General features: G+C 44.4%; 1 protein-coding gene across 1 annotated transcript in view; it reads left to right on the top strand.

The window, feature by feature from the left end:
• Window positions 1–24002, top strand: part of SLC29A3 (solute carrier family 29 member 3) — a 35207-nt gene extending 11205 nt beyond the window's left edge. The window contains exons 3-6 of the mRNA XM_063133011.1: window positions 11040–11122; window positions 14681–14907; window positions 17285–17447; window positions 21589–24002. Coding sequence (XP_062989081.1) covers window positions 11040–11122; window positions 14681–14907; window positions 17285–17447; window positions 21589–22249 — 1134 coding nt within the window. The 3' untranslated portion in view covers window positions 22250–24002. The remainder of the gene's footprint in view (window positions 1–11039; window positions 11123–14680; window positions 14908–17284; window positions 17448–21588) is intronic.
• The last annotated feature ends 2869 nt before the right edge of the window (window positions 24003–26871 follow it).

A 26871-nucleotide genomic window follows, 5' to 3' on the forward strand; every position in this document is an offset into this window, starting at 1 on the left:
CTGCTGAGATGCACTGAGATTTGGAATTTTCTGGCACTGGAAAATATACATCTGAATGATTAGAACAGAATATTCACACAAACAAAGCGACCGTTTCCAGTGGTTATTTACTCCTGTAAGTGCAACTGCAGACATTCCTACTAGCAAAATCAGGAAATAATTGCTGTTCATCGTTTCAGAACTACTACCTGTCATGTTTCATTAGTGTTCATGCAGTAGAGTTGTTTACATAAGGCGTAAGAACAGAAGAGGTATACTCTAAAGGCTGGCTTAATTATTACGTTAGAGTACATGAGTGAGAAATGGTGCTTTTTTGCAGTGGTGTTTGTTCAGGATTGAACCCCAGCCCACGGTGAACTAAAACCACAATTGTAAATGCCTCCCAGTAGGAATGACCAGGGACTGATTGGGAAAAGCTTTAGTGTGGAGAGGAAAAACAACACTGGTGACTAGGGTGACCATATGAAAAGGAGGACAGGGCTCCTGTATCTTTAAGAGTAGCATTGAAAAGGGAAGTTCAGCAGGTGTCATTTGTATATATGGAGAACCTGGTGAAATTTCCTCTTCATCACACCAGTTAAAGCTGCGGGTGCCCTGCCCTCCTTTAAATCTGGTCATGCTAAAATAGCTTCTGTAGCTTTACTGTTGTGATGAAGAAGGAATTTCACCAGGTTTTCCATATATACAAATAGAATAGAAAAGGAGGACAGGGCTCCTGTATCTTTAACAGTTGTATTGAAAAGAGAATTCCAGCAGGTGTCATTTGTATATATGGAGAACCTGGTGAAATTCCCTCTTCATCACAACTGTTAAAGGTGCAGGAGCTATACTAGAGTGACCAGATTTAAAAGAGGGCAGGGCACCTGCAGCTTTAACTGTTGTGATGAAGAGGAGATTTCACCAGGTTCCCCTTTTCTATGCAACTGTTAAAGATACAGGAGCCCTGTCCTCCTTTTCATATGGTCACCCTAAGCTAGAAGCCCATGGCTGCCATGCTAGCTGCAGAAGATGGCTCCTAGCCTTGTAGAAGGCTAGTAAAACAAATGCAGGCTGGTAACTGCTATTGGCTTATATACAAGGCTGGTGCACCGTCAGCTCATTCAACCAAGGAACACCCCCGTTTACCTTCTCTACTCACTCCATCAATCTCCGTGTGACATAATAACAGCAGCTTGGGCAGATTTGTTTTTCGTCTTGATGGGTCAGCAAGTGCCATACAGATTTAACAAGCTGATGTGGAAGTATATGCAGGGATTAATGTACTGAGCCATCCAATATAGCAACTCCTGTGATACCATGCTAAGTTGCTAACATTATAGGTGAGAAGTGTTTGAACTGTAGCAGGCTGTCTCCCGATGCCTTCCAGGAAAGATCTGACACTGGAGGGTTTTGGCTTGGTTCACTTTCCTGAACCTGTCTCTCTTGACTTCAATGAACTCTTAAGGCCAGAAATACATTTTCTGCCACCATTATTATTATTATTATTATTATTATTATTATTATTATTATTATTATTATTTATTTATATAGCACCATCAATGTACATGGTGCTGTACAGAGTAAAACAGTAAATAGCAAGACCCTGCCGCATAGGCTTACAAACTAATAAAATCATAGTAAAACAATAAGGAGGGGAAGAGAATGCAAACAGGTACAGGGTAGGGTAAGCAGGCACAGGGTAGGGAAAAACTAACAGTAGAAAGTAACAGTAGAAGTCTGCACAACATCAAGTTTTAAAAGCTTTAGGAAAAAGAAAAGTTTTTAGTTGAGCTTTAAAAGCTGTGGTTGAACTTGTAGTTCTCAAATGTTCTGGAAGAGCGTTCCAGGCGTAAGGGGCAGCAGACGAAAATGGACGAAGCCGAGCAAGGGAAGTAGAGGCCCTTGGGCAGGCGAGAAACATGGCATCAGAGGAGCGAAGAGCACGAGCGGGGCAATGGTGTGAGATGAGAGAGGAGAGATAGGAAGGAGCTAGACCGTGAAAAGCTTTGAAGGTTAACAGGAGAAGTTTATATTGGATTCTGAAGTGAATTGGAAGCCAATGAAGAGATTTCAGAAGCGGAGTAACATGGTCGGAGCGGCGAGCGAAGAAGATGATCTTTGCGGCAGAGTGGTGAACAGAAACCAACGGACTGATGTGAGAAGAAGGAAGGCCAGAGAGAAGAAGGTTGCAGTAGTCCAACCGTGAAATAACCAGTGCATGAACAAGCGTCTTGGCAGAAGAGACAGACAAAAATGATCGAATCCTGGCAATATTATACAGGAAAAATCGAAAAGATTTAGCTACTGCCTCAATATGAGGAATAAAGGAGAGCGAGGAGTCGAAGATAAAGCCAAGGCTACGAGCTTCCTTGACCGGAGTAAGCGTAACATCATTGACAGTAAGAGAGAATGAGAGATGAGGAGAAGGTTTAGGAGGAAAAACAAGCAATTCAGTCTTTGCCATGTTAAGCTTCAAGCGACGATGAAGCAGCCAAGCTGAGATATCTGAAAGACATGCCGAGATACGATCGTGAACATCAGGAGAAAGTTCCGGAGATGACAGATATAGTTGTGTATCATCGGCGTACAGATGATATTGGAGGCCATGAGATTGAATAAGCTTGCCCAAGGGCAACATGTATAAGGAAAACAACAACGGGCCAAGCACCGAGCCTTGCGGAACCCCTACTGAAAGGGGAAAGGAGGAAGACGAGCTGCCATTAGTCAACACGCTGAAAGAGCGACCCGCTAGATAGGAGGCAAACCAGTTATAGACAGAGCCACAAATCTGTCTATATCTTGCATATTAAAACTCTGGCCGCTGCTCCTGTGCTGCAGATCGCTCCCCTCCCCTCCTGATGCTGTTTTGCAAAAGAGAAGCAGGGGGGGGGGCAGGGTTCTGAACTCTCCCCTCCTCCTCTGCTTCTTTCCCCTTGCGTCTCCCCACTCCCACCTGCCTGACCGCCGATGGTTCCAGGCCCGTGTTTGGAAAAGTAACTTACAGCTTTCTTCCCGCAGTATCTGCTAGAGTGCAACATGTCTGCGGTGTTTGGAAAGTGTCATGTGAGGTGCAGTTTCTAGTAAATGCAACCTCTTTTTAATGATAAAATAGTCTAGTGACTTTGAGTTGGGTACTGCTGCAATCTGGTACCTTGAGCTCTCTTTTCCCTCTTCTGCCCCTTGTTTTTCTTGTGGGGAGATAGCTTTTATATTTTGAAAAGGAGCAAAGCCCTTTTCTTATGGAGGTTTCTTAACTGGAAAGGTGAAAAGAGCATCTTGGGAAGAAGAGGGGCACTATATATGGCTTTAGTTTTGCAAATAAATCTGCCGAAATTACTTGTGCATATTTAAATAATGCATCGTATTTATTGATTTATTTATTATTGATTTATTGCATTTTTATACCCCGCAATAGCCGAAGCTCTCTGGGCGGTTCTCAAAAATTAAAAACATTCAAAGCATAAAACAAACAGTATAAAAACATGATATAAAATACAATATAAAAGCTCAGCCAGGAACATCGTATGCCCTCAAACCATGCTCTGGAACAGGGGTAGGCAACCTAGTGCCTTCTATAAGTTTTAGACTACAATCCCATAATTCTTGACCATTGGTCATGCTGACTGCAGCTTATAGCAGCTGTAATCCTCAACATCTGGAGAGACTGCTGCTTCCCTACCGCTTGCCTACTCCTGCTCTGGCACATGTTCTCGTTTTCCTTAGAAAAAACATGCTGATGGTGCTGGGTTCATCCCTCCTTGATAATGAAGCAAATATCTGACTAGATCATCTGATCCTGGTTGCACTGATTAACTACTTTGCAATAGCTCTAAGGGACATTATGTGTTTGTGAATCTCATTAAATTGATGTCACCAGAGATAGTTACATTCTTCCCCCTGCCATGTGGTTGAGATGATGGTCATATGAAACTGAATTTGGGGTTTATTCCAGATACTGCCTGGCCATAGAACTTAGCCTTCCTCTATGAGAATAGTGGGGGGCGGGGGAGAAAGAGTTAGGATGGAGACAGTGCGTCTTTGTTCCTCACCCAGCGCATGGACTCGATGGCCTTATAGGCCCCTTCCAACTCTACAATTCTATGATTCTATGATATGGGGATGTTGTATGTGTGTGCGAAATGTTAACATTTACTTTTGGGTTGGGGGGAAACAATTCTCCTTGAAATAAAGTGCATCTTGTTAATGTGTCTAGCAGTATTTTAAGGCATGAGAAACACATTATGAACTTGGGAACTCCTTATTTTGAAATAAAATTCTAGCAACCAACCTACTGGGTATGCTAGTAGAACTGCCGCCAGAAATGAAATTAGATTTTGTCAGGTTGCACAGAAGATCTCCTGCAAATGGCCCATCAAAATAAGTCAGAGTTATTGACCTGGAGAAGTTCATTTATGTTAGAAAGCCATGTATCTGAATCCCCCCCCCTTAAATGATGATCTCCAAGACAAAAGGTTCCGAATTCATTCTAATCCACATTGGTGGACCTGTCACTTTGGTTTCACTATTTCTGTTTTGAGTTCTCCAGAACGCTTTTATCAGGCTGGTGAAGTTTTACTAAAGCTGCTTCTTCCTTTCTCTCTCTTTTTCCTTTTAGGCTACAAGTAACTAATATAAATAGTTATTTATATTAGGGATGTGCTCCGCTTCTAATCGGACCGGCGAATTAGAAGCAGAGCGGGGTGCTTCGCCTCCCCTTAAGGCGGAGGCGAAGAGGATTGGGGGGCCGGCGGAGCGTGGCAAAGAGGATCGAGGTGAAGGCGGATCCTTCGCCTCGATCCGGAGCTCCGCCGGAAAGGTAAGTGGGGTTTACCGGGCCCTGCCGCTGTCGCTGTCGCCCATGCGGCGACAGCGGCAGGGCCCAGTAAACCCCCCCCTCCTCTCCCTTACCTGCCTCCGTCCGTGGTCCATCAGCTTCTTCAATTGAGCCTGCGGTTCAACCAGGAAGTCTGGGCCGCACTTGCGGCCCAGACTTCCTGGTTGAACCGCGGGCTCAATTGAAGAACCTGACGGACCGCGGACGGAGGCAGGTAAGGCCCCCCTCCCCCTTGGTCCCTTACCGGGCTCTGCCGCCGTCGCTGCACGGGCAGCGATGGCGGCAGGGCCAGGTAAAAAACCCCGCCCTCCTCTCCCGGCCTTACCTGGCACCACTCCCCACCACTGCGGAGCTCTGATTCGGAGCCGGAGCTCCGCGGCGAAGAGGAGCGGAGTATGGGCGGAGCGGTGCGGAGCGGAGCGGGCTGATCCGTGCACACCCCTAATTTATATTTGCAAATAACTGTGTGGGTGCGTGAGCTAGAAACAATTGTATGTGGATTAGGAATTTCTGTAAACTTATTTGCTCCGTGAAGTAAGTCCCCCTTCCCTCCTAATACTCAGGACTTCTTAGATAGAACAACGTGGGGGGAAAGCAGCTAAAGTGACACACGCTTAGTTGGCTGCTTGTTTTTAATGTCCCAACTGACTTATTTCTCTGTGTGGGACGTTTTATGGCTGTCAGTGCAAAGAGACAGAAGCAGGGTCATGTTGCTGTAGTGTTGTTGCTGAAAGTTACATATGGGAGACGTCCTCTACCCCCTCCTCAGGTTTATGTAATTCAGCCAGGCTGTAATATGGCCTAATTTAAACAAGGACATTGAGGGGGCCAGGCGGGGGGTGGGGGTAGTATGAGCTAAAGAAGTCACTAAGTGAGTTTTATTGCTTATGGGAAGTGCTGGCTTGCTAACCCTGAAAAATGAAATGCTTTATCCACAGAACATAGACAGCAAAGTCAGCAACCACATAGCCCCTTCCTCTCCTGTCATGTCCTCTGACCTAGAGGGAAGAGGGTTAGCTGAGAGGAGAGGAAGAGTCATTTCATAGGAACCCCGTCCACTCATTCCTCCTCACCTAGGGGAGAAAAGAGCAGGTATGTGCTTGCTGGCTCCACCAACTAAACACATTCCTGGCAGCCCTTCCCTGTAGTCCCTCCACATGGTGGGACTTCTTGGACGTATCACATTCAGACTGAACTGGTGTGTCCCTAGCGTATGTTTCGTTGTTCCATGCAAGGGCTGAGAGAGTGCAGAAAGTGGTAGTAGCCCTGGGTGCAGAGTTCAGCTTCCCCTAAATCTCTGCAGTGTAGCAAACCAGATCCTATAGTTGTAAAGATAAGCTTGAAGTGTATGGGGAATGTCTACTAAAATCTCAGAAGGCAAAGGAATGCCCTAATAAGATTTCTGATGGACACGGGATGAGGGCTTTAGGACCATCCCTATGTAATTGCTTGGTGTCTAGGAAAGACCAAAATAAATGACACAAAATGAGCCAAAATAGCATTATTTATTTATTTATTGCAATAATATCCCACCCTTCCCCCACAAGGAACTTAAGGTAGCTTACATAATCCTCCTCCTCTCCATTTCATCCTCACAGCAACAACCCTGTGAGGTAGGTTGGGCTGAGAGTCTGTGACTGGCCCAAAGTCACTCAGCTTCTATGGCCAAGTGGGGGGACTAGAGCCTAAGTCTCCCAACTCCCAGTCCAGCACTCTGTCCACTACACCACAATAATTGTACAATTTGTGTAAAACTTAGAACTTGGCTTTTCTTCATGTCAAACATGGTTATCCTATGAACTTCTGTCTTGTACTCGGGATGGGTTCCTTTCTCAGTTGTGTGCGATTTCAGCCTAACGCTTACTAGGTGGGCATACTAAAATCGATTAGTTTCATAATCTGGAAGCCTGCTTTTTTGTTAACACCCTGCACCAGAGCGCTGGGCTCCATTCTGTGCTCAGCCCTGCCTGAGTTGCCATGAAATGGATGCATGTTCAAACCAATGTACTCTGCTCTTCCTGAAGAGCAATGGAAACTGGGGCTTTAAATATTTCTCCGCTCTTAACGTTTTGAAGAGTACTGCCATTCTATTGCCATTGTGCAGGGATCTTACCAATGCCAACATTATTACCAGATATGCTCAAGCGAAATGAAGGGCCAGCAAAAGTGGCCTTACTGTGCGTATATGTCCAGCATACCAAGTTGATTGCACAGCAAGGAGCCTGGCTGCCTGCTGAAGAGGCCTGATCTAGTATTTGAAGGAGCACTGACTTGCACTAATGGTCCAGTGAAAGCATAGAAGCTTTTATTTTTGAACGTATTTGCGTAACTAATGGCCTGGATCTGATGACATCAGTCAGCCATTCCCACAAGTTGAAGGCTAGAACCAAGTCTTTAACTTGTGCCAGGGCCCACCAGGGTTTAGCCACACAACATATGGAATCATAAGAGTTGGAAGGGGTCTTGCAGGCCATTGAATCCAACCCCTTGCTCAATGCAGGAAATACAAAGCTATGGCATCCCCAAAAGATGTCTCCCCCGCCTCCGTTTGAAAAGCTCCATCTAAGGAGAACCCATCCAACCCCAGGTCATTGGTACTATTGTCAAACTGCTCTTAACATCAAGACGTGTTTCTCCATTTCTGTTATTTCCACCCATCCAGATCGGAGGGTGGTGATATTTCTGGACAGACTTGGGCCCTGGTATCTCCCCTTTTTCTAGAAATTAAGCACTGTTTGGAACCAGGCCCCGTAAAAGCAGAGCAATCTCCTGCTGTGAATTGTTTAATTATAGTTCCGTCCATCTGGTGGCTTCTCAGAGTGCAGCATAGTCAGGCATTTCTCCTGATAATAAATAGCCAGAGGGAACTAGTGTGAATGCTGAGGTTCTGCAAAGAGGGAAGACGCTGAGAGACAGAGTGGTTAAAGGGTTGATCTGTAAATAAGATGGGGCTTCCAACTAGAGATGTAAAATCCCCAGAAATTTTGAAGCCATGGGAGAAAAATGGGATTTTTTTTCTGTGTTTTTTTCAGGAAAAAACAGATTTTTTAAAAAAAATTTAAAAAAATGCAATATTAGCACTTTTTACAAATTGAAAGCCACTTTGTTACTTTAGGAACATAAAATGTAATTATGTACAGGGTTGGTTTTGGCATAAAATTATCACATTTGGTATATTAAAAGTACAGTGTATTCAAACAATTATTACAAATTGAATTTACTTTTTTAAATTTTTACTTTTTTTCTTGTAACAAATGGAGCTACAAGCTTCAGAGCTGTAAGGAACACCTGAACTGTAAGGAACCTCTTTGGTTTTGCCAGTTTATGAGGAGCAGGCAAAAAGCAATTTTAAAGAATCAGAAGAAGCCATCAACGTTAGTAACAAAGAAAATTACTCAAGTCTTAAACATTTTATTCATCATACTAAAATAAAACATTCCATAACTCACTTGTTTCTCAGTCACTATTAACAATCTGAGAAAGACATTCTGTTGATAAAAAGACTTTTGCAGCCATCTTCCTACAACCCCCTGAAAAAGGCCTTGAAAAGATACAGGCCGAAACGCATCAGACTCTTCAACCTACAAATAAAAAGTCCAGCATCCTGAGAATTTGCTTCTCCCTTTTTTTCACCTGAGTTGGGTGCTTTTCTCCCCCTGTTTCTGATCCTGGAAACAAACTGGCAGCCAGTGAAGATCTTTCAGTGCTGGCGAGCTGTGATCCGTCATCACACCCAGATCCTGCTTAATAATCTCTGTATTCTGAACCAGTTGAGATTTCTAAATGGTTCTCATAGCAAGCTAGTATAGTATAGTGATTTGGCATAATCTAACCAATTACAATTCTAACCTGTTCTCTTCTTTTAGCACGTATTGCCCTGCTTACTGGGACCATAATCCTCTCCTTGAAAGCACTAAAATAAATGAAAAAATTGGGATGTTGAATTCCAAATCTGGCCAAGATAACTGAGTTTGGGCAGCTGATAGGAGGGTGGCACCTTCACTGCGGTTGCAATTTCCATCTTGCGCCTGGATTCGGCTGCTGCCGGGGTCTTTGGTGCTGGGGGAGCAAGAGCTGAGCAGCGGAGAGGGAAAAGAGTTCACTGGCCCCGCACAGACTCGATAGAAGCCGTCCTCGGCTGCCTGAAGATGAGCTCGGCACTGCAAGCTATTCTTGGCTCCAGCCTGCTTGCTGCTGCTAATTTCATGCCCTGTGATCCAGGTAACGCTCTAGTGCCTTGCTCTGTCACCCAGGGCTTGAACTGCTTTTTTAGCCCAGCAGGAGCCCAGCTGCTTCTGCTGCCGAGTTGAAGCTGAATAAAAAGCTACTTTGCAAAAGCATCTTGGCAGCACAGGGCAGATGTTTTGCTGAAGCCAGTGGGGTTTTTTCCCCCTTTTCCTTTTCTTTTTGGCATTTGGAGAAGACAAATACATGTATATTTAAGCATCCAGCATCGTCACCTGGATTCAGAGATCATTGCATTGTGCTTGGGAAGCTGGAGCTAGCAGCATGGGAACCTGCCTTACACTGAATCAGACCAGCAGCTCTCCAGGCACGAGATGTTCCAGCCCTACCTGGAGATGCCACAGATTGAACCTGGAGCCTTCTGTATGGAAAACATGCAGTATTAGTGATCGTAAGCCAGCTTGAGTGCCATTTTTGGGTAGAAAGGTGGGGTACAAATCAAATAAATAAATACAACATGCACTCTACCCCTGAGTCACAGCTTTCCATCACTGTCTCCTTATAAACCTCACTTTTCATTGATTTGGAATGCTGGTCATTGACTGCTTATTGGACTGAGGCTGGAGGAAATGGCTTTTTTTGTGGGGGCGGGGATGTGATTGAGATCAATATGCCCAGCTTCCTTGGAATTTTCCAGAGCAATTTTTGTACCCAGAAACTCGCATCTGGATGATGAGTTCATATCAGGCTTCTGTGTTTTTATATGTGAAATGAGGGAAGCTGGAGAGAATTAAGCACAGAAAATGGGCTTGATTTGCTGCGCTGCTGACTCACTTCCTGTAAATAAGTCTACACAAGTTACTAGCCCATAAAAGTGTTTACTGGCCTGCCTGCACCCACACGTGCCTAAGTTAGTAATTTCCGAGACACCACAGGTCTGAAAAAGGGAAGAGGTGACTCCACAACGCCACTCCCAGCCCATGAAAGCTCTCTTGCCTAGCCAAGCAAGGAACCTTTTGGAAACAGGCCTTCAGTGTGCTACAAGTTGCTGTCGAGGGACACTTGGGTCCAGGAAGGCTTGTTTTTAAAGGATATCAGTTCAGTGTGTTGCATGTAGCAGTGTCTCTTGTTTTTCTTACCTTAATTACAGCTGCACACTCCCCCCCCCATTTTTCATTGGAATCTCCCCTCCCCAGTCACGATGACCTTTCCCCAAATAGTTTAGCTTTTGCCACGCAGAGGGGTTATTGGGGGGCAGGGTAATCATAGCTGGGGAGAGAAGGAATAAACCCCCCTCTCTGTGTGTTGCAATGCCAGTGATAATCCTCCCTTCCTCTGCAGCTGTAATTAACTTAAGAAAAGACACAGCTACATGCTACTCCTTAAGCGGAACATGCAATTTGGCCCCGAAATTCTCAGAAGGCTGAATTTTGTACACAATTCGATATATTCCATGGCTTGATTTTTGTTCTCTTGCAGAGTTATGGCCATAAAATGCCCTTTCTGCGCTCCCCTGGAGCAATTGTTGCTCCTTGCAGGTGAATGGCTTAACTACCAATTATAAACCTCCTCTAGATCCTGGCGGAGATTTTTGTCCCATCTGTTGATTGACATTGTAGTCGACAGATTCTAGAGCTCACCTTGGGTAACTGGACTGCTGAAGGAGTTCATGAAGGATAATGGGGAGGGAAAAGCTTTGCTCCTTTTCTTCCTTCCTGTTTTTACCTTGATTTGTCAGGACTGAGAAAAGGTCACTGTGGGATGCACATGCTGGCGGGGGTCTGGTAACACAGAAAGGTTGTCTTGAGGATGATAATCGGTGACCTCCTCAGCTAAACAAACGGAGTGCTGCAGTTTTAATCACTTTGCAGAGTCGGCAGTCCTGTGAGCTTTGGAATACCGTGCAGCCATGTCCTTGGGACGCTGTGTCTTGGTGTCTGTGATTTGTGACCGGGAGACTTGGGGACAGGCCATGTCATGCCCTTGTTCATTCTTCAGCTTTTCAAAAACTCCTTTTTGACGCTTGTTATTTTTTTCCTAGGACTTCTTTGAAAGCTACATTTCCGTGGCTTCCACCGTGCCTTCTGTGCTGTGCTTGATTGGGAACTTCCTGCTAGTTAACAAGTAAGTGCGACTGCATTAGTCACCGCCACTTCCCCCAGCCCTGCAGCCCTGGCCACGCCACTTCTCGTCCCAGCGTTAGCACAGCAGTGGGGCTGATGTCAAGCTAAAAACTCTTGATGGGCAAATGAGTTGAGCCAGAATATCCCTCTCAGCAAAACTTCTCCAGGTGGACATGTCTTTTCTCTCTAGCTTTTAGTTCTAAACTAAGAGAACCGGTATCCAAAATGGTTCAAGTATGATACCTTTTTACTGGGCCAACTGCATAGTCAGGGGAGTCACAGACTCTCAAGTCTGCAACTTCATGCAGGCAGTTAGGCAGGAATAGATGTGCCCATAGAAGACAATAGGAGGAGGTGCACCCAGCGTTACCTGATTGGCTGAATCTCTGTCCAGTAGCAGCTAAGTGGTAGCCAAAAAGGACTTGATTACTATTGGCATTGAATCAAGTACTTGAACATAATGCAGTTGCTTACTCTCTGGTTTGTATCTCTGATATGCAAAGTAGAGGTGGGAGGAGCCATTTGCAAGGGACAATAGGGGGAGAGGTTGCGTAACACTTGCCCATTGTCCCTTTTCCCTGTGACCTCTTTCCCTGATAAGTAGGGGGGAAAGCTGCCTAATCAGAAGGGGGGGGGGTTGTTTCAGAGAAAAAGGCCAGCATTTGGCAGGGCACCAAGGGACATTCCTCTTTTTATATCCATCACCCCCTGCCAAGAGAGCTGGAAAAACAAGGCAGTATTGCTCCTTGCCTCCTGGGTGGAAATCTTTGCTGGAGAACTCTAGCAATGCAACTCCTTGACTCCCTGCTGGGCAGGAACTGTAGCTTCTGAATTTCTGTGCTTGTGATGTTCCAGGGGATCCTGATGCTTTTCATCTTCTTTATTCTTCTCGTACTTTAGCAAGTGAAACTGTGGAAATCCACCTGACAATCCCAAGATGGGCACCATGTAGCTGCTGTGGTTTTCAGGCTTGATCTTGAGAATGCTCCTCATTTGTTTAAATGGAGCTCTCTGCATATAAATGCTCCAATGTTCCCCATTAGTGCTACTGCCTTTATTTGTAGAATTCCTAAAATAGAAAATGGGTTCTTCCTCCTTGCCACCCCGAATTATGCAATGAAAATGGGGAGAGGAGCAGAAGGCAAAGGGAGGAGACCCAGAGATAGCAACGCCTGCCCTTCTTATATATTCTCCAGGTTGGAAATCCATTTCGCAAAACCCATTATGTGCTTAATGCATTACATTTTAAATGTAGCATTCATTTATCTTTGGCATATTGTTGATTCTGCTGAGTGGCACATCCATAATCAATAAGTGTTTTATTATGCTAAGTTTTCCGCATCATAAATACACATGAGGCAGGCTTGCATTTATGGAAACTCCCGAGCAAATCGGTTCCCTGCAGTTCAGTTGCCTCCAGAGGGTAACTTATGACTACCCTGGGCCGCCACCCTTGTTAAGGGCATCTATGGCAGCTAAAATACGGTGATACTTCTGAAATGGATTTTCATGCCTGCGTGGGTGAAGGTGACATTTTGCGGGGAGGGAATGAGGAAGGAAGAGAGCAGCACCGGGGTGTTGAAGGGTGCACGAAATGAAACCCTTACTGGTGCTGCTGTTTGCCCAGGAGTGATTCGTTTTGTTTGCTTATTGTGTCTCTGTGAAAGTATTCTGTGCAAACAGGTTGCATTTGTCAGGAGTCCCTGGGTCAGGCAGGCAACATTTCTACCTTGCGTAGTTACGTGGCATGAAGTATACCTCATCTCGAGTCCCTTAGAAGAGGACGTATATCACAAAGGGATGTTTAAGCCAGGGACTTATCCCTGAAGGAGGACCTGAATATCCTCTCATTCTTAGATCCTGGTCATTTTCGTTCTCTTTCTCCTTTCCTGCCCTCTGCGCTGAAGGGGAGCGGATCAAGTCTTCAGTGTCTATAATAAGTAACTTTCCTTTTCAGGCAGCTAATTATCTTGTGGTGTGATAAGCATGCAGTTGCTTTTCCCTAGCCTGCCGTATTCCCCAAACAGACTCCATTCCTGTTGTTGCTGCCTGTTGCCGTTGCGATTTCTTTTAGAAATGGGCATTTCCAGCTTGGCTGGGTTTAAAGAGAGAGATTGGATCTGTAAAGGCTGATGGGGAAAGTAGAATCTGTACACTTGATATCTAATACAAAGTGTTTGGAGAAGAATCAACAACAACCCAAACACTTTTGTTTCCTGTTCTTTGTGAATGGTTCTCCCCTCCCTAAAGCACTGGCTCTGCGCATCACAGATGCTGGTTCCATCTCCCTAGCTACTCAGCTTCCTGTATGTTCTTGGAGAACTCCCCCAGGGCTGCCCCCTTCTGCATCTTTTCGTAAGAAGCACAGGCATATGTAGGCTGCTCATGGCAATGCCGTAGCAAGGCCTTGTCGGGACCTTAGGAAAAATGCCAGATTCCTCCCCCACCCCTTGTTTCCCACCCAATTCAATAAGACTAAGGCGAAGGTCAGACTTGGAGTACGCCAGAGTTAGGAACAGGCAACTTTTGTTCAACTTGGTGAAGCGGCCTGGAAGTAAGGAAGTGATAATTTGTTAGAAAGAGCTTTTAATTTTCTGTACACAGACTGTGTACAAGTGCTGTAATAGTTAGGTGTTTCATAAAAGTCCATGTTTGCTTGCAGTTAGTCTGAGCTACTGAGTTCTTGTGCTGTGGTCCTGTTCAAGAAGCTTTGCCGGTCCCGTACAAGACATTAGGTTTTGTGGCTGCTTGTGGGTCTTCCCATTGTAGAGTTAGCTCAATAGAGTCTTAAACTGGAGTGCATGAGGGGGTGGGGTGGGGTGGGGGGAGATGAGGGAGGGATAAAGGTGTTTTGTCCAGGAACTGGAATATAGCACTTCCTGGTGACTCTGTGTCATTTCACACACTAATTTTTTAATAGTCAATCTGTAGTATACGCTTAAAAAGATGAAGTGTGAAAGTAAAGTAAACGTGTTAATCATATCGGTATGCTCATCATTGGCTAGAGTTCCCTTATGGGTGTACGTCTAGTGTAGATAGGTTGGAGGGACCAACCCAGATTTGTGTGATATCTGAAATGGGCAATGGGCAATAAAGCAATGGGCCCCTGGCTAAGGTGTAAAAATGGTAAACTGAGGAACCTTCTGCTGAAAGAGACCACTAAGGTTTAGTGTTAAACGCAAGCCCACTTGCTATGGTAGGCAGAGCAGGGATGGGTGACATAGATTAGCACTCAAGTTCAGGTGTACACTTAGCTTAAAATGTCATGTTTGCTACACATTCTGTCACCGTCTGTCTCTTCACAGTGAAAGGTGTCTGATGAGAGTCGGGGCTTCGGGGGGAAGCAGTAGGACTCTGAGAGGGAGGGGCCTGCCCCAATCCCTGATGTCATCCAGCCTCCAGGGCAAGAACGGTTCTCCACCCCTGGTCTGTGCCCTTTTGTGTAGGGCCACTCTGCAACATAGTGACACCCAATCACAGTCAAGTTACAAGGACTCAAGAAAACAACAAGGGACTCTTGTTCACAAACCACATGCCAACCGCTGTGTTTCTTCTCCAGGGTCTCTGTCAATGTGCGCATTCTCTCCTCCTTGGCCATCATGTTGGCTGTCCTCACGGTGATCACAGTGCTGGTGAAAGTGGACACCTCTGCTTGGACTCCCTGGTTTTTTATCATCACCATAAGTTGTGTGGCTGTCATCAGCGGTGCCGCCACAATCTTCAGCAGCAGCGTTTTTGGACTGTCCGGATGTTTCCCCATGCGAAATTCCCAGGCGTTGATTTCAGGTTAAGTCTCCTTCTGGTACTTACACTGGTGATTGTAGCAAGAAGAAAATGGGGCTTTTCCAATGGCTGATTCCTTTTAATTTTGTTCGTGGGCAGGATGCCCATCCTGTCTTTGGACTTGAGGTTTTGGTTGCACAGAATCACGTGACAATGAATTCACTCTCAATTAAGTTAACGCAAGCCAACTTTTAAAATAAAGAATCATAAAGTGCTCTGAAGAGGAAGATCAAAAGGAAACTCAGCAGATTAAGTGAGCTGACTTTCCAGTTTTGGTATATTCCCCCTTTTGTTGGTACTTATTTCTCTTTTAGAAGTCTCATGTTGTGGCATCTCTGTTGAAGAACCATATATATATATATATATATATATATATATATATATATATATAAATAATCTGCATTCAGCTCCATGTTTGTTTATATCTCAGAAAAAATATGAAACTTTGCATTGTCTCATTTTATATTCAGCATTAACATTCATTTCCATAACTGATGAGTTCCAAGTTTCGCAGCTATGAATGATGAGGCCCCTCGAGGTTTAGGAGGCGTTGATAACACTGGAAACATTCTTTGAGATAGAAGGAAGGCAGGTTGGGGAGAGAGATATGAAAACCAATACAGAGATTTCAGCCTTTCATTTCTGGGCCATGATAAAGAATGTTGTTGGGGTTGACCCATTGTAAAGAGTTTCACCACAGTCCCTCTTAGAAGCCTCCCAGGTTTCGCAGAATATGGAACCATAAATTTATTTTACTCTGTCAAAAGAGAAAGCCATACGATATGTGCATAAACCCTTTCACCATGTGCGTAAAGGAACTCTCTCCTAATAGGGTTGGGAGAGTAGAAGCAGAACAGTCAGACAGTGATCTGGTTCACATTGGGAGTTATTTAACCTTTGATGAGTCACAGTGTGTGTGGCCACTATTACAAATAGGCAACTCCAGATGGAGTTGCAGTGTTTCATCTGAACCTGGCTATCAGGAGTCATTTCAGGGTTAAACAACTCTTGCATAACTCTGTTTGCTGTAAGGTTATACAAGAGTTTAATCACCAAATAACCCCTGAAGGCTGGGTTCAGATGACATGCATTTGCTGGCATGTGCTGGTCTCATCATGGGTTAAATAACGCATGGTAAGCCTGGGGGATCATGAAAACTGGCTCTTTTGAACCAGCTTCCTGGTGGGCTCTCGGTCATTGGAGTTAATCAAACAAAGTCTGGACAGTCATCTGTTATGGATGCTTTAAACCGGATGCCTGCACTGAGCAGGGGGTTGGACTCTGGCATAAATGGCCCCTTCCAAGCCTATGGTTTTCTAAAGGTTTTGCCCACATGGCCACTGTTTTCCAGAATTGGTGCAAAAATTTCTCCCTAAATATTTTGGTTCGACTCTCAGCCATAGTGCTAGAGTTTAAAACTCCTGCAATGTGAGCTATTCTTTAGGCATGGTAAATGAGAGTCTCTGGGTAGCATTTCCCTGGTTGTTGTTTTAGATAGATCACGTGAAGCCATCCACAAATGGTTGGGATTCTTGAGAGTTCAATGAGAGTCTGAAGGCTGCGTAAAACCCCTCCAGAGACCTAAGTGTGGCCAGTGAGACGAATGGGGGCCTTCATTCTGAAGAACGGCTTCCCCCAAGCTGCCGCAAAAGCTACTTTTGAAATCCCCACAACTTCCAAAAGTAACTTTCTGTGTGGCAGAGCACACCTTCCTTCCTTCCTTCCTTCCTTCCTTCCTTCCTTTTGATTCACTTATCCCCCCCCCCCACAGCAATCATCCTCAACCTGGTACCATCCAGATGTTTTGGGCCACAACTCTCAGCATTCCTGACCATTGGCCATGTTGGCTGAGGCTGATGGGAGTTGAAATCCAAAACACCTGGAGGGCACCCAGTTAGGGGAGGCTGACTTTCAGACACTCCTTGTTAATCTCATATTCAAAAATAATGTTGTGATTATTGCTCAAATGCAGAAATTCTGCAACTCGTCCATTCTGGTGTGCCTGTGGTTTGGCCAATAGCCAAAAGCCAACCCTGCCCAAACCCACCCTGTGTACGCAGCAAGACCTCACATGTGCAGACACAGGGTGGGGATGGGATAAACAGTCGGACACAAGATAACAGGAGCAGGGAAGGAGCAAATGAGAAAAGGCAAAGAGACTGTGTGCAGAACAAACCAAAGCCCAAGGACATCTAGCAAAGCAATGCAGCCGTAGAAATGTGGCTGGAACACCAGCCTCTCATCCCTGCTTTAGTCCCTTATTCCTTATCCAGTGTTTCTGGCTTTGCCTGATCCAGCATCGGCTGGGGCGATTTCACTGTTCACTGACTTTTGTTCTCCTTCCTCCTCTCCCCCTGCCCCCCTTTTCCTTGTCATGTAGGTCAGGCCATGGGAGGAACAGTGAGTGCCGTGGCATCGGTGGTGGATCTGGCGGCGGCATCTGAAGTTACAGACAGTGCTCTGGCCTACTTCCTGATGGCAGACGTCTTCATTATTCTGTGCATTGGGATGTACTTGATCCTCCCCAAGCTGGCGTATGCCAGGTAAATCCTGCTGGACCATCAGGTCAACACTCAGCATGTGGTTGAGTTCCAAAATATCTCACTCAGGATGCTGCGAGCCTGCCTTTTCATGGAGGTCCCCTCCTGTTATACTTGGGGAAAATGTTACGCACTGCAGCTTTGCTCAGAGCTCTGCGGTTTCTGTTTCTCTATTTGCTCTCTCCAGGATGAGCGTCTTGATTTGATTAAAATGGTGTGATTCACTCCAACGTGTGTTGATCCCCTCCCCCAACCCCCGAGAAGCTCTCTTGGGGTGGTGTCAAGAGTCACTGAGGTTGGACTGGTAACTGCAGCTTCTAACCCCAAAACACTGAGGCCAGCAGTCTATCTGAACCATGTGTCAATGTTTGCTCTGGATCTAGTATTCACATCATTGGTGGCTCATAGTTCTTTCGCAAGTGACCCAGGCCTGTCCCAGTGCGTTTTCCTGCTCTGGGTCATTTGGAAAATAAAGAACTTGTGACCCATCAGCCAAGAATTTCCTGATAACAGTTGCCTTGGAAAGAGTCTCCTACACCACAAGTCGTTTAGCAAGGAGCGGCCTGTGTAATAGACCCTTATCTGGCCTTAACAAAACTGCTTTTGACTGTTTCACCTCCGTTCCTCAGCTAATCGATGAGACACCGTGCTGGGCTGCCTTAAAAGAGACTATGAGCGAGTAGCGTAGTGGCTAAGAAGTTGAGCTGGAAAGTCCCCAGTTCCAGTCTTGCCTCTGAGCATAGAAGCAAAACTTTAGCTTGTTGAAGTTCTCCAAATTCCATTTCAAAGCTTGTTGCGCTTTGCGTCCCTATCAGATTCCAATCTTTTTTTGTACATTGTTTCTTGTGTATTTTCCCAAAGGAGCGCATCCGTTGTGCGCGTCATTGAAATGTATGCATTCTTTTCCCATTGATTCAAGAGTGTTTGTGCACATTTTTCAAAAGTGGGCATTTTTGCAAATGTACACATGCTGCCAAACACATCTTTTTTTGGGGGGGGGGGCTCTGAAATGTAGGAGGCCTCCATGCAGATTGCATTCGTGTTCAGTCTGGAAAGTGCGAACTGGGTAAAACCTGATCAAAAACAAAAGATTTCCCATACATCCCCACCTCCCAGCTGTGAGCTTACTAGGAAGCCCTGACAAGCTACCAGCTCTCATCCCTCCCCTAAACCTACAGCATAGGAGCAATAAGACTGACGTATCTTTAAAGTATTATTATAGGGGGGTTCTGTATTTATTTATTTATTTATTTATTTATTACATTTATATTCCACCTTTTTCCATCCAAGGAACCCAAGGTGGCATACATAATCCTCCTCCTCTCCATGTTATCCTCACAACAACAACAACCCTGTGAGGTAGTTTGGGCTTGCAGTCTGTGACTGGCCCAAAGTTACCCAGTGGGTTTCCATGGCCGAGTGGGGACTAGAACCTGGATCTCCCGACTCCCAGTCCAACACCTTAGCCACTACACCATACATGTGGGGAGTGCTTTGAACATTCAAAGGCACTCTGTAAACACTAAGGGTTAAATGCTTTCACACGGCATTAGCTTTCATAGGGAACCTCTATCTGGTGCACCTGTCAAGAAGACTTGTGCATGAAAGCTGAGGTCCCATTGATCAAAGTGCCTTGGCTATGCTTGGTTTGCTTTCTTGGCTGTTTGCAAACAAAATAGGGAAACTTTTTTTTCTCTTTCCTTGTGCAGCAAGAAAATGTGGGGGTGAGGCAGGCAAAGACAACTGTCCTGTGGGATGATTCCTGATGACTTATGCTTTTATATTTTTATTGTGATTTTTATTAATGTATTTCATTGATGTTCCTTGTAAGCTGTCTAGAATAATTTGTCTCCTGAAAGGTAGGAGATAAACAATTGTAATAATAATAATAATAATAATAATAATAATAATAATAATAATAATAATAAAAAAATGTGTTAGGGCAGTAATCCTCTTATTCTGATGTAACAATGAATCAGGCTAGTGACAAAGTACTACTACTTCAAATATATATTGCCACCATTTCCAAAGAGTAGTTGTTGAAACAAATAATAGTATTGGTAAAAAGCATTTAGGCCTTAAAAACTCTGCTTTACGTGCAGAGTCCTCGGGGAATTGAGCACTTCATACCTCTCTCAGTGAAATCATTTGGGTTTAAAACATATTGAACTCTTCCACTGAAATCAATAAAACATAACCGTGTTTAACTTTGGCTAGATGGTGCTCTGTTTTAAAAAGGTGTATTAAATATGGGTTTACATGACAGGTTATTGCTTTTTCATAGAGAATTAGTGTAGGGGAAATTGTACTTGCAAAGCATCCTTAAGAGGCATCCATGAAATGGAATAGATCAAATAAGCAATCTGAAGAGCTGTTTAGGATGCAATCCTAGGCATGCTTAAACCGAAATAGGTCCTACAACTCTCAGCATTCCCTAACCAGCATGGCTGGGAATTGTAGGTCTTACTTCTTTCTAAAGATGCATAGCATTGTGTTCTTAGTCTTTTTTATTAAGATAAACTTTAAAAAAAACTTTTGTGTGTGAGTGTAACCATTGTGTTATACTAAGTATTTTGTTACACAATATGAAGCTCAGTTAAAAGTGACTGATTATTTAAATAGTTACCCCATAGATAGTGTCCTAAAATCCGAGTTTTGTACACAGAATTTTGGTGTACAAAGCATTTAATTCCACTTTTAAAGCAACGCATAGGATTATGATTTTGGTCTCTTTGTTTTTGGTCCTGGCATATTGTATCAGGTTATTCATTTGTACAACTATGGATGTGGAGCATGGAGGGCTGCCTGTGTTTCATTGATACCAGCATTTAAAAGTAATAAGCAAGCTTCAATTTTTAAGACATCAGAAGAATTTCACTAAACCCGTAGAGCAGACATGGGTGAGGGTCCGGTTCAGGCAATTACTGATTTGTTGCTCTAGCTCTCATAGGAGAGGAGGGAGGCAGGCAGGCACTCTTTCCCTAATGTGTGCTGTGCTATGCACTTAAGGGCACCATGCGCCATGGCCTGGTTTGTGACATTTTTCTCTTTCCAGAATCAGTGCATTGGCCGGGGGGGAGGGGGAGTGAGAAGGACTTACCATGGGCATAGAGCATCCATGAGGAGCATTTCTTTAGGTTTGTGGTGAGAACAGATGGAGACGTGCAGACTCTCCCATGACGTGAATGGCCCTGCCAACATAGTAAGTGTCTATCTGAGACAGGTCTTGGAGACCAGTTCCTTGTTCTCTAAAACAGGTGATAAAACTGTTTTTACTCCAGCAGAGCACACAGTCTTTCAGTTATGACCAGCTCTTGCAGCTGCAATCCATATCCACAGCCAAAAGAATGATTGTGATTCATTTCAATTTATATCCCTTTTATTACATCACAAGTTTTTCCACTTCTATACAACTGTGTTTTGAATTTGGCTTTACGATACTGCATTCTTTCAGTCACTTTTAATCTCTTCTGGATTCCCCAGGAATGCTCTGTTACAGGTCCCCCAAAGTATGGAGGCCCTTTTCCTAATTTGACGTTAATCTAAAAGCCTTTGAACCCTTTCTCACAAAACCCGCATTCTCAGCATAGGACAGGTTGTCTTCCCATTGTCTTAATCTTTAGACGCGAACCGATCTACGCACTAGGGCATGCTGGAAAGGGATTCACGTTTGGCAATGGCCAATTGCTCCAACATGTGTTGATCTGTTTTTCCTCCTGGAGATGGCATTTTGTGTTGGCATGTGTTGGATGCTGAATGGGCTGTTTGCACTTTTCCATGGTACATTTCTGGAACACAGCAACACACAAAGAGGCAATGCTTATATATGGCCATTGGGCTGATCTGCTTCGTATTCTTTGACTGGGAGTGGCACTCCAGAAACCCCAGACAGTAGTTTGCTGTACTACCTGGGGTCTTTCAGCTGGTGCTGAGTATCGAATCTGGAGCCATATGTAGGCAAAGCTAGTGTTCTACCCCTGAGCTGTGGGCCCTGGCCCTTTTGCTAACTTCATTGGCTTCTGATGAGATATCCTTGTGGTGCCACTTGATGATGACCTCCTTACAATGTCATTCCTTGCTTTTCCAACTTGGTTTTTGCTTGTTTGGATTCATGGTGCCTTTTTTCTGCCCACTCTTCTTTCAGGTACTACATTAGAAGGCAAAAGTGCATCACAGTGCCAGCAGGTACCTCAGCTAGCGATGGCTCAGAGGAAGAGGATATGGCAACCGGCATTACCAGCCAATCTCCACCAAACAGAATCCCTCCCGTAGGGTCCATCCTGAAGAAGACCAGTATGTTAGGCTTCTGTGTCTTCTACGTCTACTTCATCTCTATCATCATTTTCCCAGCAGTCTCTTCCAGCATAGAGTCCGTCAACAAGATTTCAGGGAGCGTGTGGACAGAGAAGTACTTTACGCCCCTCACTAGTTTCCTCCTGTACAATTTTGCTGACTGGTGTGGACGGCAAATCACCGTCTGGATCCAGGTCCCTGGACCAAAGAGCAAGTTGCTGCCTGCTATGGTGGCTCTGAGGACTTTTTTCATACCAGTCTTCATGCTTTGCAACTATCAGCCTCGAACACACATCACAAGGGTAGTCTTTGCCCAGGATATCTACCCAGTGGTCTTCACAGTATTCCTGGGATTCAGCAATGGCTACCTGAGTACACTATCAATTATATATGGCCCCAAAGTCACACCTAAAGAACTGTCAGAGGCAGCAGGGGTATTGATGATGATGTTCATGCAGGTGGGGTTGGCTTTGGGATCGGCCTTCTCAGTTCTTGTCGTCCATCTCATATAGAAGAAAGAGATGGGAGTATTCCAGTCCATTCCCTGAACTTCATTGACACCAGGAAATTTTCAAAATGGCAGGGCAAAAATGTGCTAAAAGCCAAAATATAGAGGCCAAATTCACAAACTTGTGATGCATTATTTGAGACCAGTGGGTTTCCATATTTGGTAATGTATCCAGTGGTAATGTGGTGCTACATGCAGATATCTTCCCTCACAGGGTTTAGGGTAAAGGGGAAAATGTATGTTTTCATAGGACACTAAAAATCCTGGATTCTAATGTTTTATTACAATTATTCTTTCCATTGTTAAAAATAATAGCAATTGTTTGAGAACAGAGGTAGGTAATATGGTCCCCGCAGGTGCTAGTGAACTCACCAGATGCTGCCATCTTCATTTCTCATGAGTGCCTCTGGGCCACATGTGGGTCTCAGAACATTCTTTGGAAATGAAGATGGCGGGTAGCTGCAGGCCAGTGCTTGCCTGTGTGGTGCCCCACCGGCCAGGAAGAAAAGGAAGGGGAGAAACCAAAAGGGACTCCTATTTTGGAGGGATCCTGAAAAAGTGTGAGCCTGGGTTTTCATGTGCTTGCAGCGAGGAGAAGGGAAAGGTGTGTGTGCACGTGTGCATGCATGATTGATACGCGGTGTGCATTGTGTGTGTGTGTGTGCTGACAGGGAATGTGGGGAGAAAGAGTTTGCCTTCTGTGAAATAGGTTTCTGTTGGCGATTAAAACTGGACCCAAAGGAGTCGTTTAGCGTGTTGAGGTTCAGACCCCACATCTGCATTCAACTTAGTCAATTGGTCCATCGGTTACTTGTCCATTGTGACTAGCCATGCATGCCATGTTCTGTTTGTGCATAGGACGGCTTCTTAAATTGCCCTTTGTGCCCACAATTCCAAAAAAGGTTGCCTACTCCTATTTTAGAAGAACTCTCCGAAGGTACAGTTAACTTACTGTGTATTTCTTGATCAGCATTTTATGTAACCCCTGATTAAAATGTGTAACACAAATACATATCAATAGGGAAGAATTCTCAGCAGCTATTTTTAAAAAGCGGGATCATGAAACAAGGCTGGGTAAAAAGAGTGTATTTCAATGTGTATTTCTAGCAAGTGCCCATGGTGAAATACAAGGCCGTGTGCCAAGGAAAATGCAAGGACAATTTTCCTCCTGGTATCAGAGCTTTAAGAAGCACAGGGAGAACAGAAGGAATATGTCATGTCTGACTGTATTTGTACAGGTATTTGTGGCCCTGGTTAGTCATTCCCTGGTGCCCTAAAGCCATTTTGCACTGACCCACAACACCAGCTTTTCACAGTGCAATCAAAACAACCAGGAACAAATTCAAATCACTACTTAAAGAAAGAGAAGCCACCGTTTTTATGAAGCAAAATCAAGATCTGGCCAAACAAAAAACAAAAAAACTTCACGGTACATATAGAGGGAATTAATTCAGATTTAATGCCATTGTTGGTTAAGTTTGGGAGGGGTTGATATTATATCCTGGGGGGGCGCAAAGTGAGAACAGCATTAAAGATGGAATATTTCCTTTGAAAAGTCAACGCACAGGCAGGGAATTTGCAGGGGAGAACTGGCAGGCAGAAAACTATGACATGCATGGGTTCGCATGTGCTCAGGTGGTTAATAAGCCATGGTGGGTTATTAACCACCCCGTATGTGCTGCCTGATTTCTCTAATTACCCTAGCTGGGCGTGGCTTGGTGTGACATCTAAACCTGGCAAAGGTAGGCTAGGGTGGTTAACAAATCACATAGAACCCACATTATGTTAACTATCCAACCACCCAGCCACTCACCCTTGCTGAATTTGGAAATCACAACATACCATGCCCAGCAAAGGTAATTAGGGAAATTGGGAGTCACAAAGTGATGGGGAAGTTTTAATCACATCACTACCACCACCTTGACAGTCTTTAAACTGCAGCTGGGTTCTGGATTGATACTCTAGCATATAAGCCTTCAGTTTAGGCCTGCTATCTGCTGGAACAAAACTTTACCTCAGCTCTTAGTATTTTGAAACCTTGTCCCCTTTGACCCTGTTGTTCCTTGGACTGATATCTTATGCTGTTGACTCTTCAACCCCTGTAAGTAACCTTGGACTGTCTTTGACCACTTTTATTGTGAAATCTTTGTTGTATGCTGTCCTTTGTGTACTTGCTGGTGTTGACCTTGGACAGGCTTAACTTTGCTAATTGCCTGTTCCTTGACTGAACTGGACTTTGGGGGTTTCAGCTTTGGACCCTTGCTCCTTATTTAAGCTCAAGCCCCTGTGAAAAAGGACACTGCCTGTGAAATGTGGGTACACAGCAGGTGGGGATATGTGTGGACTAATCTGATGTGGTGATGTATGTGGACATTTTTAAACTTTACAACAATGGTTGTAAAGTCAGTCTAGGTTCATTAAAATAAGTCCTTTCCAGCCTCTTTCTGGTCAGTATGTAGAGTTAGAACACTGAATTCTATCCACTGAGATCTTCTCCTGTTCCACAGAAATGCATCAAAAACAATCAAGCAACACACTGTCATTCATGCAGGAACAATACACATTGGAACATAGCTTAAGGTCAAGCTACACATGGCTTGTAGGTTTAGTTCTCCTCCCTGGGTGTGGTGGTCCCTATCTGAATTGAGGCCATGCACATTTACTCTAGAGTAAAAAATATAGATAAGGCTCAGATAAGCATTACATAATTAACTGGGTCAGGTGGTCCAATTTTGTAGAATTTTCCTATGTTGCTGAGCTAGTATGTGCAGAGCACTCCTGTCTTGTGGCTAAATTAGGAAATGACAATATCCAAACCTCTGTGCCTCATTATTTAAGACTTGACAGAATGCTAACTGGAAAATAATCTGATTCCATTGCCAGAGGTAGCAGATCATATGTGGGAACTTTGGTTTTGTTGTCATCTACTGTCAACTGAAGGATCTTCTGAAGTCCAGATCTAGAAGCTGTGAATGTGTTGCTTCCTGCTGGCTTTTATTACTGGATCTAAGGAAGAGAATAGAGCCAGTAGATAGTAAACTGACATGATTGACAGCAACCAAGAATGGAGGTACCCCAAGTCTGCATTTGCTGTTTAGCTTAGGATCACTAGTAATGGACAGAGAGTATAACTTTATAGGTAACTTAGAAATAAATATGAAACCCAGACAGGAGTAGAAAATTGACTGGGCATGTGATGGAAGGGAAGCAGCTTTATGACTTGTGGTATACCATTGTGTAAGCTCTGGAAATCGTAAGTGAATACTTATTCCGTTAGGAAAGCCTTCGGTCTTTGCTGCATGGATTTATGACTTTGGCTGACTGGCTTTGATTAGTCTCTCACTTCCTATTTGCTTTTCCATTTGGAAAGCATCAAAAGTTTGGAAGCGCCCTATCTTCATCGGTGTTGGAATAAGGCATGTATGCAGATATATAAACAAGACCAAAGCATATTTTGGGCTATGTTTTTCCCATTTCTGGTGGGGCTGCATCTCTGTTCTTTTGGGGAAAACAGAGCTTGGGGGTGGGTGGGGGTAGTTGTTATTCTAAACTGCCCCATAGCTGAAAGTTCTCTGAGTGGTTTACAAAAGATTAAAAAATAAGTTACTCGCAAGGAGCTGAGATGAAACTGGGACAGGTGCCCACAAGTCCTGCAGTCTCAGCATCAAAAGTGGTGCCCGTTATCCCAGGGCAAGAGAGGGATCATCCCTCTCTACCCCTGGGATCCCCGGTGAATCATGTGGATTCACAGGGATGATCCCAGGGTGATCCCTGGGATTAACAGTCATCTAGCCATGCCCACAGTGACAGATTTGCATAGCTATTCATATTGTGCTAAACCAGTGGACAAGCAGCACTTCTTTCTGTTGCTTTTCCTGTCTTGGAGCACCCCAATTCTGAGGTCGTTTTCTTAATCACTGTTTACTTGTAAATCATCTCAGTTGTTTTTGTTCCCAGACTGACTCTTTGTGAATTATCCTCTACTTAAAACAGGGCCTTTCGGTAGTAGCACCTGCATTGTGGAAATAACTCCTGAAGAGGGGACCAGGCCCATTCTATCAAGAGGTTAAGGGCATTTCTACACAAGGCTTTTATTCCGCACCATTACCGAGACTTCTGCTTCTGGATTATTTGTGGGATTGAGATCAGCTCCTTTACACATGCTTATTTTTCAGGGGTGGGTGGGTGATTTTTTCTGCCTTTCTATATATTTCATTTTACAACCACAAGATTGTATAATTAAATAGATCTTTGGCTATCGGGCTATTACACAAGACTCTCATTCTGCCATTTCACCCTGGCAGCAAATAGCCAGCAAACTACCGTGAGCAAGCAATCACGCGTGCACAATAAAAGCTGCATGTAGAATGGCTCTTGGGCTATCAGTTGTGACATACCTCTTTTGCCAGACTTTCTATGAGCACAGCTCATTGAGTTCATCCTGCTTAGCTGCTATATGGCATGCGGTATGTTTTCTAAAGTGTGATTGAGTAATCAGTTTATTTTATTATGATTGATGATATGTGTAACTAATTGCTAGTAATTTCCTGAGAGGTAGTTGTGTTAAGTCTATTGTAGAAAAATAGAGCGTATTGCACAAAGTACCTGATCAGTTTGCTGCGCTTT

This window comes from Elgaria multicarinata, chromosome 8 (assembly GCF_023053635.1).
Source record: "Elgaria multicarinata webbii isolate HBS135686 ecotype San Diego chromosome 8, rElgMul1.1.pri, whole genome shotgun sequence".
Taxonomy (NCBI): Eukaryota; Metazoa; Chordata; class Lepidosauria; order Squamata; family Anguidae; genus Elgaria; species Elgaria multicarinata.